Source organism: Opisthorchis viverrini (assembly GCF_000715545.1).
Source record: "Opisthorchis viverrini unplaced genomic scaffold opera_v5_172, whole genome shotgun sequence".
Taxonomy (NCBI): Eukaryota; Metazoa; Platyhelminthes; class Trematoda; order Opisthorchiida; family Opisthorchiidae; genus Opisthorchis; species Opisthorchis viverrini.
In genome coordinates this window covers 377175-389416 of record NW_008751831.1, presented here as the reverse complement: position 1 = coordinate 389416, position 12242 = coordinate 377175, and the positions used below count along the sequence as shown (strand labels likewise).

Below are 12242 nucleotides of genomic sequence, written 5' to 3'. Positions count from 1 at the left end.
GACGAGCAGATGCTGCACGCAAAACCGATGCATGACGAACGGAGTCATCAGTCCTAGGTGCTGGGCCTACAAGGAGAGAGTTATTAATGGGGTGGGGAGAGGGGGAAGAAGAAGTATGTGAAGGAAAAAGAAGGGAAGAAGTCACAAGAACACGATGTCTCGGATTCTACTTGATCCAGCTAATACGTAACCAAATGACACCTTTATTGGATCCGCGGTATGTCTGAAAGTGCTTTTACCTGGGCAAGTCTGTGAAAGATTTTTTCGCGGTCTACACAGTTAAACACCCCAGTATAAGCTGTGCGTGAAAATCCCTCTCAGGTTGCACCGCACTTCTGTGGTGCACCCACTCATTCACAATCATCTCCCGGACTATAACAGACTCTTGTCTTCTACATCTATCTATGGACCACAGAAGATATGAATGAAACGGACGTTCATCGAATAAATGACGTAGAGTGAGATGTCATACTTACCAGGCATGGAGCGGTTTTTAATGTACGGATTTGCAGGATGGACACCTGAGGCGATTATCTAACTCTCTTGACCCAGTTGTCTATTTCATTTCCTCTACCTTGTGGGCGCTATGCACTCCACAAATAGCAAGGCAGCTGTCAATAATGAAACCAAGTCCCCACTTCAAACTCGGAAAGATTAGTGCACATGTTCAATTTTGATCGATAAACTCGGGGACAAAATGGCATTTCTTTCCAAGGACTCGGAAGTTGCGGACGCAGAATGACTGTCTAGCTTACGCTTCGAAATAGATAACCCGGTCTCAAATTCAGGGCTAATCCGAGAGTATTTATGGTCTACCGTGCCATTGAAAGTAAGCGGATGCAACTGACCACAACTCCAGTTTACAACTTCCATTCAACCATCGAAGGGCCCCGGAGTACCAACGACAGTGGTCCGGGGCGAGTTGAGCCCCAAGAAGACAAGGCGTCCAACATATAGAATGATCGTCGCTTATTCTCCCAACAGACAATAAAGGCGCAGCGTTGAAATCCACATTCAAATTGCAAGTTCTAACCTGCATTGAGTCAGCTGCGCAGAAACAGGCAGCGAAGTCTACCAACAGATCAGCCACAAGCGTTGTATTGAACGTCGGGTACTGGTTCGGGAGCCCCAAAACCAAAGAAAATGCGAAACTTCTAGCCTTGTGCCCTACTCTATCCAAATGACCCCCTCTGATGGTGGTTTAAATAGTCACACATGACCCTGAGAGCCAAAGCAGAAGCATCGCACTAAAAAATCCGACATATACCAATTTGGCCACGCTGGTCGCGGGCGACCTCAAAGCTGATTCAAACACAAAAGAAAAGCCACTGCGGTTGAGTAAACCATTAAAACCTCCTCAACCAAAAGTTGCTTACTGGATTCGAGGTATAGTCCTCTGCGAAAACGAGCCTCTTGAGAGTGCTACTAAGATGAATACTCCCTGGTAATGTCATCTAAAGGATGAGCAAACAAAAGCGGCCTTACACAAACAATTTGGTCGACAAACTGAAATCACAGGGGACCAAACAGACCCATGTCCACCGCAAATCCCCGAATGGCAGCAAATTCAGGCGTCCGAAATTTATCATTTATAGAGCTAAAAGCAGGAGTCATTGAGGGGAAAATATACGTCTTTCAAAGACAAAGATCCAGAGGCAAGGGTTTCAGGGGCAACTCCCTGCAAAGGGACAGGTCTCGGGAGCACCAGAACAACAAGCAGGCAAGCACACCACGGAGGCCTGTTCGAAGTCTTTTGCTCCAACCTGGAGTGGAACTATTAAATCTGTCAAGCGCTTTGGTGGCAAATCACTGCGCATCCCGCCTTCGGACATAGTAGTGAGAGTGTTGAAATGCATGTTCAAAAGCCGTTTCGGTCTTTTCCGTAAACATCGCGAAATTCAGCAGCCGGCTTGCTTGAACTACCGTCCATAATTGCATTCACAGAAAACTGGTTCATAAATCGCTTACTGATGCGGGCATCTCAGTAGACGGTATGACTCGGAACAAGAGAAGGAGGGTGACGTGGTATATACATATGTAATCCTGTCCTTCCTGATTGTCCTCTTGAACATCAATCCCACGCCCTTTGATAATGCTCTGCAGATACAAATCTGCTGGGTGGAACCGATTCTCTGCTCCTCGGCGTCGTCTACATTTGGCCGTGAAGTCCACCAGAAGATGGCTAGTTCCTAATACAAAGCTTTGAGCACCTACCCTCTGGTTCCCACTTCCTGCACCTCCTTTTGGTGGGGAGGCTCTGAAGACCTACTTGATGAGGTTCCGGTGCAGCGGTCTAATTGGGCGTAGACGCTGATCAGTCGTTCATCACAGCCCCCAGATACATGCCTTCGAACCCACTAGATACCGCGGACGCCCACGACCATCCCTGTCGGATTTCCGTATCAGGCACCGGGACCAAAATCAGGGAACATGCTGAAGCATTGTACAAAACATCACGAGGCTAACGCGAGATGGCCCAAGTGGTTAGAACGCGAATTTACTGACCAGAAGGTTCGTGGTTCGAATCCGACTTCCGCCACTCGGCTTCCCCTGTCTAGGCTTGGGCAACCTGGCAGTATACTAGCCCTCATGCTTCCTTCGGGTGGCATGGCAGCTAGGCACCGGAAAGGTGCTACAGCTGAACGTTTTCTTTCTTTTCCCAAGTAAACCAGCGTGCAGTCGAACGGATCAAACGCCAGAAAACGAGGTCCTAACCATTCTCTAAAAAGATAACTACAGGAGACACAAAGGATGACCTGACATTTCTTGGAATGCAGAAACTGTATTTTCTTTCTTTCCCAAGTAAACCAGCGTGCAGTCGAACGGATCAAACGCCAGAAAACGAGGTCCTAACCATTCTCTAAAAAGATAACTACAGGAGACACAAAGGATGACCTGACATTTCTTGGAATGCAGAAACTGTAAATCGGAAATTCGCCAATAGAACAAACGAAAACAGGCAGAAAAAACGAAAACAAACGAAACGAAAACGAAAAACTAGTCTTCGCCCAACAGAACAATAAACGTGCCTTTTAAATACGAGGCACCGTCGGGAATACAAGCCACGCGCCTTCTCCTGGAGGCAGAGAAATTAGAAGGCCAACAGTGGCACAATATTGGTTACTTGAGCCTACAGGAACCGTATGCAGGTCTGTATTCTCCCAGCGACCATGCCACATCCAGTCACGGCAAAATGTCACCCTACGCTGGATTAAAATGTTCCAACCAAGTAAAGGTGGGCTCGATCTTCAGGGTTGCTGAAAACTCTTCGATCTTCTCTTCTTCGACTCCGGTCTTCATTGGAGTCGCCTGAGGCTCTGTTTCGGTATTATTCCGTTTTTCTGATCTATATCAACGGCCTTCCAGGTGTGCCATCAAGCCCATGTTTACTTTTTGTAGACGACTTGCAATTCCAATGCCAGCGCCTTACAAACAGATATCCGGAGAAGATTCAGTGAACACTGTGGTTGTGCATGCTGAGGATGGACGAGAGGACATTACAAAGACAGATATAAAAAGCATTTAGGTTTCTGTTACTCTTCAAGTGTGCCCAACAAAAATTAGATTCCGAAATGACTCGTCGTCCTACGAATGACCCGGAACACGTGCTCCAGATTACTAGCATGGCCTTCCGGCTACTTTATGCGGTCAGCCTCAGACCGCTTCTGGGACACACCAGCCAGGTTGTTTACTTTTTGGCGTACCTCCCACTGAGCGTATGCAACAAGCTGCTAAAATGGATGCCCGCCTCAAATCTGTTGACTTTGAAACGCGTCTCGTGGTGCTTGACCTCCTTCCTCTGGAGTATTGTCGCCTCCCTGGAGACCCAACACTTACATGTGTTCTGTTTGAACAAGATTGGCCAAGAGGTTCCCACAATTAACTCAAATAGTACACGACGAGCAAACGGCAAGAATACTTTCTAGCACAGACCGCGCACTTTAAAGCAAATTTAATCGTTTGGAGGAGTCGGAGGGTGGAATAACGTTCCTCTGACCGTTGTTTACGCTGCATTTAGTACCCAGTCCAAAGCAATTTCAGACGCTTTTCAGTGAATCCCTGTGATGGCAAGCCTATGACCCAGCGCTGAAAAGTTCAAGAGGATTGATATACACTTTCGTCAGTTGTAACATTCGGATGTGTGGAGGCTGGCGAACAACAAGAAAAAAGCCGACCCGGAAACCTTGGAAGAAATTCTGGATCCCGTGTATCAGTCAGTGAAGTAAATGGAGGTCGCATTTTTAAATACCCATTTCTGCGACGCCCGACAAGATTTCGTACGTATCGGCCAAAATCTTCCTTTAGCTCGCCCAAGACGGAAAATGATACGGTTTTCTGACTGATGTAGCCGGGTGGAAAAACGGTGAACAAAAAAGTACGTAAACGCCATGGAAGCCGGCTACGAACCCGAAGGAACGAGTGTACAAAGATTTCCCCGTCTCTATTTTGATTGGTTGAATTTAAAGATCAACATGCTGATACACAGGACTGGGGATCTGGCCCAAGTTTTTTGGGTCGGTCTTGCTTTTGTTCTGCTTCCTCCGTTCACCCGAAAGACACGAGCGAAAAAACGGTGTAGCACTACCCTTTAAGTTCTCCACCCGAAACAGTAAGCAGCGTAACGGTTCACATTAAAAGAGTCTCATACTGCTTCAAACTATGTGCTACATGAAGTGTGGTAAACCGCTGGAATAAGTTTATTCCGCGCACCAACTGATAGAAATGAGAAAAAGTTTGTCCCAAAAAATGTGCACTCCGAGCTTAAAAATCGCCTTGCCATATTCCCACTGTGTGCTGACTAGGTGTTGGCTGGGAAAAAGTTTTTCGGAATCCTTGTTCAAACAGGGCATAAGCAAGTATAAGGCCTCTCGAGAGGCAATGATACTCCGGTCGAAAGGGGTCAGCATAGCGGGACGCGTTCCATAGTCCACCGAGCTGAGGCCTGCAAACATATTCTTGGCAGCTCGTTGTACAAGCCCAATGAGGATTACGTCGCTCGCGTCCTGAGTATAAAACTTGGTTGGAGTATTCCAGAAGCCATCCGACGTTGGCCCCGCAGAGATTTGGAATTCCATGCAGGTGATATGGAAGAGGTGCGCCTGATCATCCATAGAACTACAAATGCCTTCTGAGACGATTTCTCCTAATGGAGTGAAAAAGACGTCTTCGAAGAGAGCCCGCTACCCAAATCCTCTTTGGCATCTATTACCGCGATGTCTTCTGGTCCATTCTCACCATGTTTGTCGCGCAATAGCGGTGAGGGAAAAATCCGTGTTGAGCTGGGGATATCAAGTTGCTGGAAGTATGGTGATCTAGGATAGCTCGCTTCAGAATGCGTTCCATCACCTTCCGCGGCGCGCTAGTCAGGCTTATATCCCTGTAGCTTCCAGGCGATAGTCGGTTACCAGTCTTGTAGATTGGCGTGACAATAGCTTCCTTCCAAGCAGAGGAAAAGCGGCCTTCCTCAAGCGACTGACGAAAAACCAGGTGTCAATGATTTACCAGCGTGGAGGGCGTTTCCACCAGGATCCTTGGATGGAATTCCTCGGGCCCCAACGCGCAGGATGGGTTGATCTTGTGCAAGAGTTGACGAATGCCCTTCACCGTGAAGACCAAGTCGGTTAGAGGCTGTTCGCTGTTCCGCCTTGACAAGAGTGGATGTGACGAGGACGCTGGGTTTGAATGTAGGCACGCATAGTGTTCTCTGTAAACCTCAGATACAAATGCTTGGCCACTCGTCGGCTCTCTGTTCCTGTCCCTCAAGGAGAACGCGGATGGCTTGTTTCTGCGGCGATGTCTCATGTATCTGAACAGTACGTTTTTGTTTTTGCGAGCGAGATCTATGGTGGCGACTTGTTTTCATATGTTCCATTGGCGGATTTCTGATTAACAGTGGTTCCACATTTTACAAAATGTCAGCTCGTCTTCTGAATCTCCTGTAACTGACTTCTGGAAAAAAGTTCGGACCTTTTTTCCAGAAGTCGCCGAATCCTTTTTGGCATCCTGCGACTGGTCCGAGTGCGTGCTGTTTTTTTGGGACGAACATCGCATCAGCCTCGTATACTTTCTGGACAATGGTCCCATATGATTCTTCCATCGGAGCTGGTCCCAGTGTGTCTTGTTCAAGAAAGATGCGCATTCCTGGAAAGTCTGCACGGCAGAAGTCTTGAAGAAACATTCGAGGTTCGGGATTTCTTACCTAATAGCAGATGAAATCAAAGGTCAGCACACAGTGGTCATTATGTCCCATTGGAGCGTTAATTGTCACCTGATCAACGATGTGCCTTTCGTTGATGATGAACAAATCCAGGAGAGATGGTAGTTAAACTGCGCGATATCTGGTGAGTGCAACGACATTTTGAGTCCAAGAGCTCCGTTGAACGACTTGAGCGCTCTAATTCGGCGTGGAATTTTTCCTTAAATCCTGTTTAACTCGAGTTTGTGGGGCAGCAGGACGTGTGTGCCTCTATCAAGAATTCTTTTAAAGCCAAATAATATAGCAACCGATATGAGCCCCTCCTTAGCTTGGACTAAGCTGTCCATACGCGGGAGAATGCTCGCCCCGCAAGAACGGTCTAGGAGGAATCCGCTTTGAACCGGAGATTAGAAAGCTAATGTTATCTGCAATGGCCCACATCAGGATGCGTTCCATCAAGAGGTGAAGCTTATAATCATGTCGCTGCTGGGGGATAGTCGGCCACTAGTTTCGTAGATTGACTTGACAGTCGCTCCTATCTATGAAGAGGAAAGGTCCCCTCGTCAAGTGGCTTGCGAAAGGCGGGGTTTCAATTCTCCACCAGTGTGAAGAACTTTTTTCAGGAGCTGGTGATGGAAGTCGTCTGGCCACAAAAAGTGAGTCTGTCTTGTGCGGGAGTCGGTAATTTTCCTACTTCGTGGAAAGCAAGTTGGTTAGAGACCGCTCGTGACTGTCCTTTGATAAGGTTCCGTGTAATGGTGTCGAGCCAGAATACGGGCCTGCATACTGTTATCTGCAGACCTCAGATACCGATTTCGGGCCGCTTGCGGTTTCCAATTCTTTTCCCCCTAGAGGAACGTGGTCGGCTACTTTCTGCAGCGATATCTCATGTGCTTAAATCGCACACCTTTTCCGGAAGAAGTCTGGTTTTGTTGCCTGTTCTTTTATGTTCCATTGGCGGAATTCGCCCTAGAGCGATTCCGAATTTTACGCACTGCAAGCACATCCCTTGTGTACCCTGCGGTCAACTTTTCGAAAAATATTTGAGAACTCCTTTCCAGAATACACAGAATCCTTTTAGCTAGAATGCCCTCCGTATGACTGCGCGCTGATTTATGGGGCGAACATCGCGTCAACCTCATGAATTTTCTTGACAATGCTCCTGTAATATTTTTTACTTGTGATGCCAGTTTAAATTGATCAAAATATCTGCACCGCGGAAGCTTCGAATCGACGTTTGATGTTCGGGATTTCCAGCCCAGTAGCAGATTAAATAAAACGTTAACAAAATTTGGTCAGTATGTCCAATCGGATTGTTAATTGACACCTGAAAAGTGAAGTATCTTTCGTTGATGTTGACTAAATCCAGGAAATGTTGTGGTTGGCCTGCGCGGCATCTGCTGTATGCAACGAAGTGTTCGGTCCAATATCTCCATCGAACGACGCTGGTCAGCGCCGCTGGAAAATTTTTACTTGATCTGACTCGGTGGGGCTCTATTTAGGAGGCCTTGGTGGCAAAATATTTATGGATTGGTACCTGGAAGAGAGCTGCTCAAGTGTTTATATCAGGATTGAATGATCTTTTGAAAGACTGAAGGGGCGCCGGTAGATGGCTGCAAGATGAAGAGAAGCGGGCCCTCGCGGCGGGATATGAAGCCATATTGCATCGTAGCGGAGAGGTAAAACGAGATGGTCAAGACCGCTCATCAGTATAAACTAACGCCGCGAGCCATCCCGCGTTTTGAGGCCACCCGAAAAATAGAGTAGCCCTCTGTAGAGACCTACGCATCGGAAACCTATGGTGAGATCTTGTTTTCTGTTATGGCAATTATTAACTTGTGTTGGAGACAATCTGATTGTTTTGTATCGAGAAGTTTGTTGGAAAAGCTGAGACAGGTTATGGACGGGCGCCTCAGCACCGTCTCTTCTGCCTCCAAGTGTGGGCAGCCGAGGGTTTTACTGCCAGAGAAGTTAGGCGATTAAATGGCTTTGTGCTGAGTTTGATTCGAACACTAATAGGGGATCTCTACGGCATACTTGCCTGCTATCAGCCTTGGTGGTCCCAATAGCTGAATTTCACACACGCAGTTCGGTTTCTTGGACATTTTTGCGTGGATTGGTCGACAAGGGGCAAAATATTCAGGTTGGACCTCACAGAACGACAGGTTTTACTCTTATATCGCTTTATGGTCCAGAAATGTCTCAGCAGCAGCTGTTGAAGGTATTTTATGCCTGCTATTCATGGAGATTGGATAAAAGAAGACAAACGCCTGTGACTCCGGCAGACACATGGCATCGATTTATCTCTAAAATGCATCGTTACTGGACAGCGCATGGAAGTATTAGAGCATAGAGCGATCGAATAATCCGATGGAATCCAGCACGTTACGCGCTGTCTAGGTAGCCGTTTGTGCGTTTTGGAACGAATTTGGAGACATGCATCGTACTGAAGAATCACGTGGTGATGTTTTAGGCGCTGACACGCATTTGAGACAGAGGTCAGTAGTTGCTGGTTTTTTGGGCTCAATTTGGATTGAAACGTCAAGTGATGGCTCACAGGTGTGAGAAAAGAGCAAGCCCTTTTCATCCAGTAGAAATGCGTTATGAGATGAGCCAGATCCAGTGGGACCTAAGAGCCCTTTGAAAAATAAAATTTGGAGGCGCTCCCCGACAACTCATTGGCGAAAATGTCATCCATAACAACCATAGTGGCTAATTTTGAACACAAGTTCGTTTATCGCGGTGCGAATTGTTTCGGTCCATGTTTTGATCATTACAATCAATGTGTGAAGGTAAAGTGTAATGAAGCCGAGCGACTCAAATCACTGATCTGATGAGAATTCCGCAATTGTGGAAAATTATACACTGAAAAAATGAAGCTATCGAATGTGGGTCTTGACTCTAAATGATCGACTGGTTGGTACTAAAGGCCTGTGAGGATGAGGAACCTTGAACAATTGAGGCAGCAGTCGGTACTATGGAAGGCTTAACCTTGGGTAGTGGAGTAAAATAACTACGATAGGGTGTAATGATAAATTGTATTTCCGGATTATTCTGTCCATTTAACATGGGCAAGTACAAATGTCTTTCTTGGAGAAGATCCAGTCGTAATATCTCTCTGATCTAACCCGATGCTTCAGTGGGCAGTCAAATTTAGTGAGCTGCAAAAATATGAAATTAGATTAGAATGGCTTTGGTTTGGCGAAACGAAATGCAAGATTTTAGTGCAAAAAGTTTTACTCCTCTCGTGAAGTTTCTGCGGCCAAATATATTGTGCGGCTAATGCTTTATTATAAGGGCGTACGAATGTTTAAGGCGCTTGTATTTCACGCAAAATTCCATTCAGCTAGTTTGTGTGGTTTGTATTATCCCTCTCAAATAGCGAATACTTATGACTCTCAACCGACGATGATCTCCCAAAGCACATGATGTATCCATGGTACCCAGTCTTGACGACCTCGCCCCCAACACAATCGCAACTATGAGTTGTTTAGTATTATGGAAACAATTTTTAAGATAGCAAATCTTCAAACTAGGGGCAAAATTTGTCGTCTGTAAACATATTTTCAATCAAAATGGTGGATCATCTGTACACATTGACTTACCAAAAATAGACAAAGCGTTTCCATTGAAAGATGCAATTTTGAAGCTAGCACGTTACGCGTGAATCATTATCCCTAGAGGGCGTAGTAATTCTGTTTCCATGTGAGTATCTCTGTCATGATTTTTCTTACTGCTTTATTAAACCTATTGTCAAAAAGGCCTAAGGTTTGATTCGACACGGTAGTGCAGATGGTTTTTTTCCAAAATGGTATTTTGATTTTGCCCTTGGAATCACTTGTAGTATTATCCCGAATAGCTGTTTTTTTCAGTCAGAGTATGGTGCAACATTTTGTAATAAAAACACTCAAAGTCATCCACTACTGTAGCCTAAACTGAATGTAATTTCTATCCAGTGTGATTGGGTACGAAACACAAAAACAGCGTCTTTAATTGCAAAGGGACATAGGGCTCGACTAAGAAAAGTCTGTAATGATCCAGGGGAATATGAAAAGGTAAATTAAAGAGCACGTTTGATTAAAGGTGACTGCATGGTGCGAAATTAAGGGTTTTTTGAATGGTGTGTTTTGTTTTAATTCTGATTCTTGACATGAAAGCGAGTACGTGTTGGTGATTGACAAATTTTACTAGCCATACTTTCCCATGCTGACTGAAGACTTCCGATGTACAGTATTCGCACCACGAATGACGCACTTGTGCTTGCGGCCTTGTGAAAGTTTTAATAAAATATAGGGGATATGTTCAATGTCTGAAACAGAAAAAATAAGCACCGTAATGATGTTTTTGATTAATTGCATTCAACGGTTGCCCATAAACCCGTTATCTGCCGGGATGAAGACGTCGAATACCAGCGCCGAAGGATTAAGTGGATAACGCGCTATCCCACATTAACACTTTTTACCTGCTTCAAGAAGTAGCTTCTAAAACGGTCGTTATAATGGGCTGTTTTATTCACTTACCTCACTTCTGAGGATGCAGAAACCCAAGTGGTCAATAAACCTGGCATACCTGATTTAGCAAATGTGACAAGGTTCTGCTAACATAAAAAATCGTGTTATTCAAACATAATTCACTGCCTGTTACTAGTTCCGCGTGATACCATATGTCATATGATGCTCAGGGGTATTTGAAGACTCAGACACAGCTATCTTAAGCGTGACTTTGTTTACCACGTTCCAATAGGAAGCCTGGTAGAGATATACCTGAAGCTCCTGCCTTTCTGAATTTCAGTGCATCAATAGGTATAGTAACAAACACACAGAGATAGCAGTCGACAACCGGTGAACCACAATTTCTGACCGTAATGACTCCCAAATTAATAAGACCACACTGGTGCTTCTTTTAATTCTGTTTTGTTGCTTGCTGCTAGCTTGAGATACCACTTTTCCGACACATATTTTGCAAAAATTTCCGGGCTGAAACGATATTTGCTTGCTATTTAGGCTGTCGACAGTAATGTTTCGGGGTCCTTTCCGGTAAGCTGACAAACGAAGATGCATGAAATTAGGTATAAGCAGAAATCCAACAGTCAATCAGGTTACGTGACCTTTCTGATGTTGCGGCGTTCTAAGCGCACAGGCTAGTTGGACGTACGTGAGGTGACGATACTCTTGAGGAACCCCATTTTAAGACTGGAAATGATTAACCGATATTCACTGTACAAAAGGATCGACCAGCACTCTCCAAGGGGGATGTTTCGTAAGGAGGGGCATTCCACTTTAGACTAAATTGTGGGACGCGGTCTACAAATGCGAAATTTTTCTTTATTGATTCCCGAATGGTCTCAGGCAATGCATGCACTTCCAACATGTCAAACGTTTCTTGACAACCGGCGGCCTTGGTGAGATATACAAAACATTTTACTTTTCCAAACTGAACTTTTATCGATCATCAGAACAACAAAACATTTATGCATAGAGGCAGAAGTTGGAGCGTATTGATTATTAGTGACAGGTTCCAAATTTCCCTGCTTCTTTTGAAGCAGGAGATGAACTGGACGGATTTTTTGCAGAAGGACAAACACTTCAACCGCCTCAAATTTGCAGTAATTAGTTAGTGTTCCGTGGTGTTTAGGTGCATCTAGTCACGAAAGAAAACTAGATGTAGCGCGCTTGGGAGTTTTGAGTAGGATTTATTTTTGTTTTCACCTCTAGAAAGTCACATGGGAGCGAACTGTACCGTGCTTTGAGAGTTGGAGGGCAAGCGAATTCCATTCATAAACTTATCATTAAATCTAAGCATTGCGTGCGATAGACGTGTTTATTCGTGTGGACAGATTGCAACTACCAAAGCATTTATACAGCATTCAAATTGCGTAAAAATTCATAATTATTAGCACCGTCACTAAGTGCAATTAATTGCTGTTTGTAAACAGCATTGAATTTTGGAGGCCTTATTCACCAAAGCATTCAACCACTCACTTGGAGAACTAATTTAGTCTAAGTGAAACAGTTAAATACGAACATAGATCAAAATTATATATATA

At 45.1% G+C, this 12242-nt stretch overlaps 2 protein-coding genes across 2 annotated transcripts in view; one reads left to right on the top strand and one right to left on the bottom strand.

The window, feature by feature from the left end:
* The window catches only part of T265_07528 (hypothetical protein), a gene marked incomplete at both ends in the record, with an annotated part of 35590 nt that extends 29451 nt beyond the window's left edge, over positions 1-6139 (bottom strand). Inside the window, 2 exons of the mRNA XM_009173073.1 lie at positions 5503-5704; positions 5948-6139. Coding sequence (XP_009171337.1) covers positions 5503-5704; positions 5948-6139 — 394 coding nt within the window. The remainder of the gene's footprint in view (positions 1-5502; positions 5705-5947) is intronic.
* Positions 6140-6737: 598 nt separating this feature from the next.
* Positions 6738-12242, top strand: part of T265_07526 (hypothetical protein) — a gene marked incomplete at both ends in the record, with an annotated part of 51111 nt that continues 45606 nt past the window's right edge. Inside the window, one exon of the mRNA XM_009173071.1 lies at positions 6738-6852. Coding sequence (XP_009171335.1) covers positions 6738-6852 — 115 coding nt within the window. The remainder of the gene's footprint in view (positions 6853-12242) is intronic.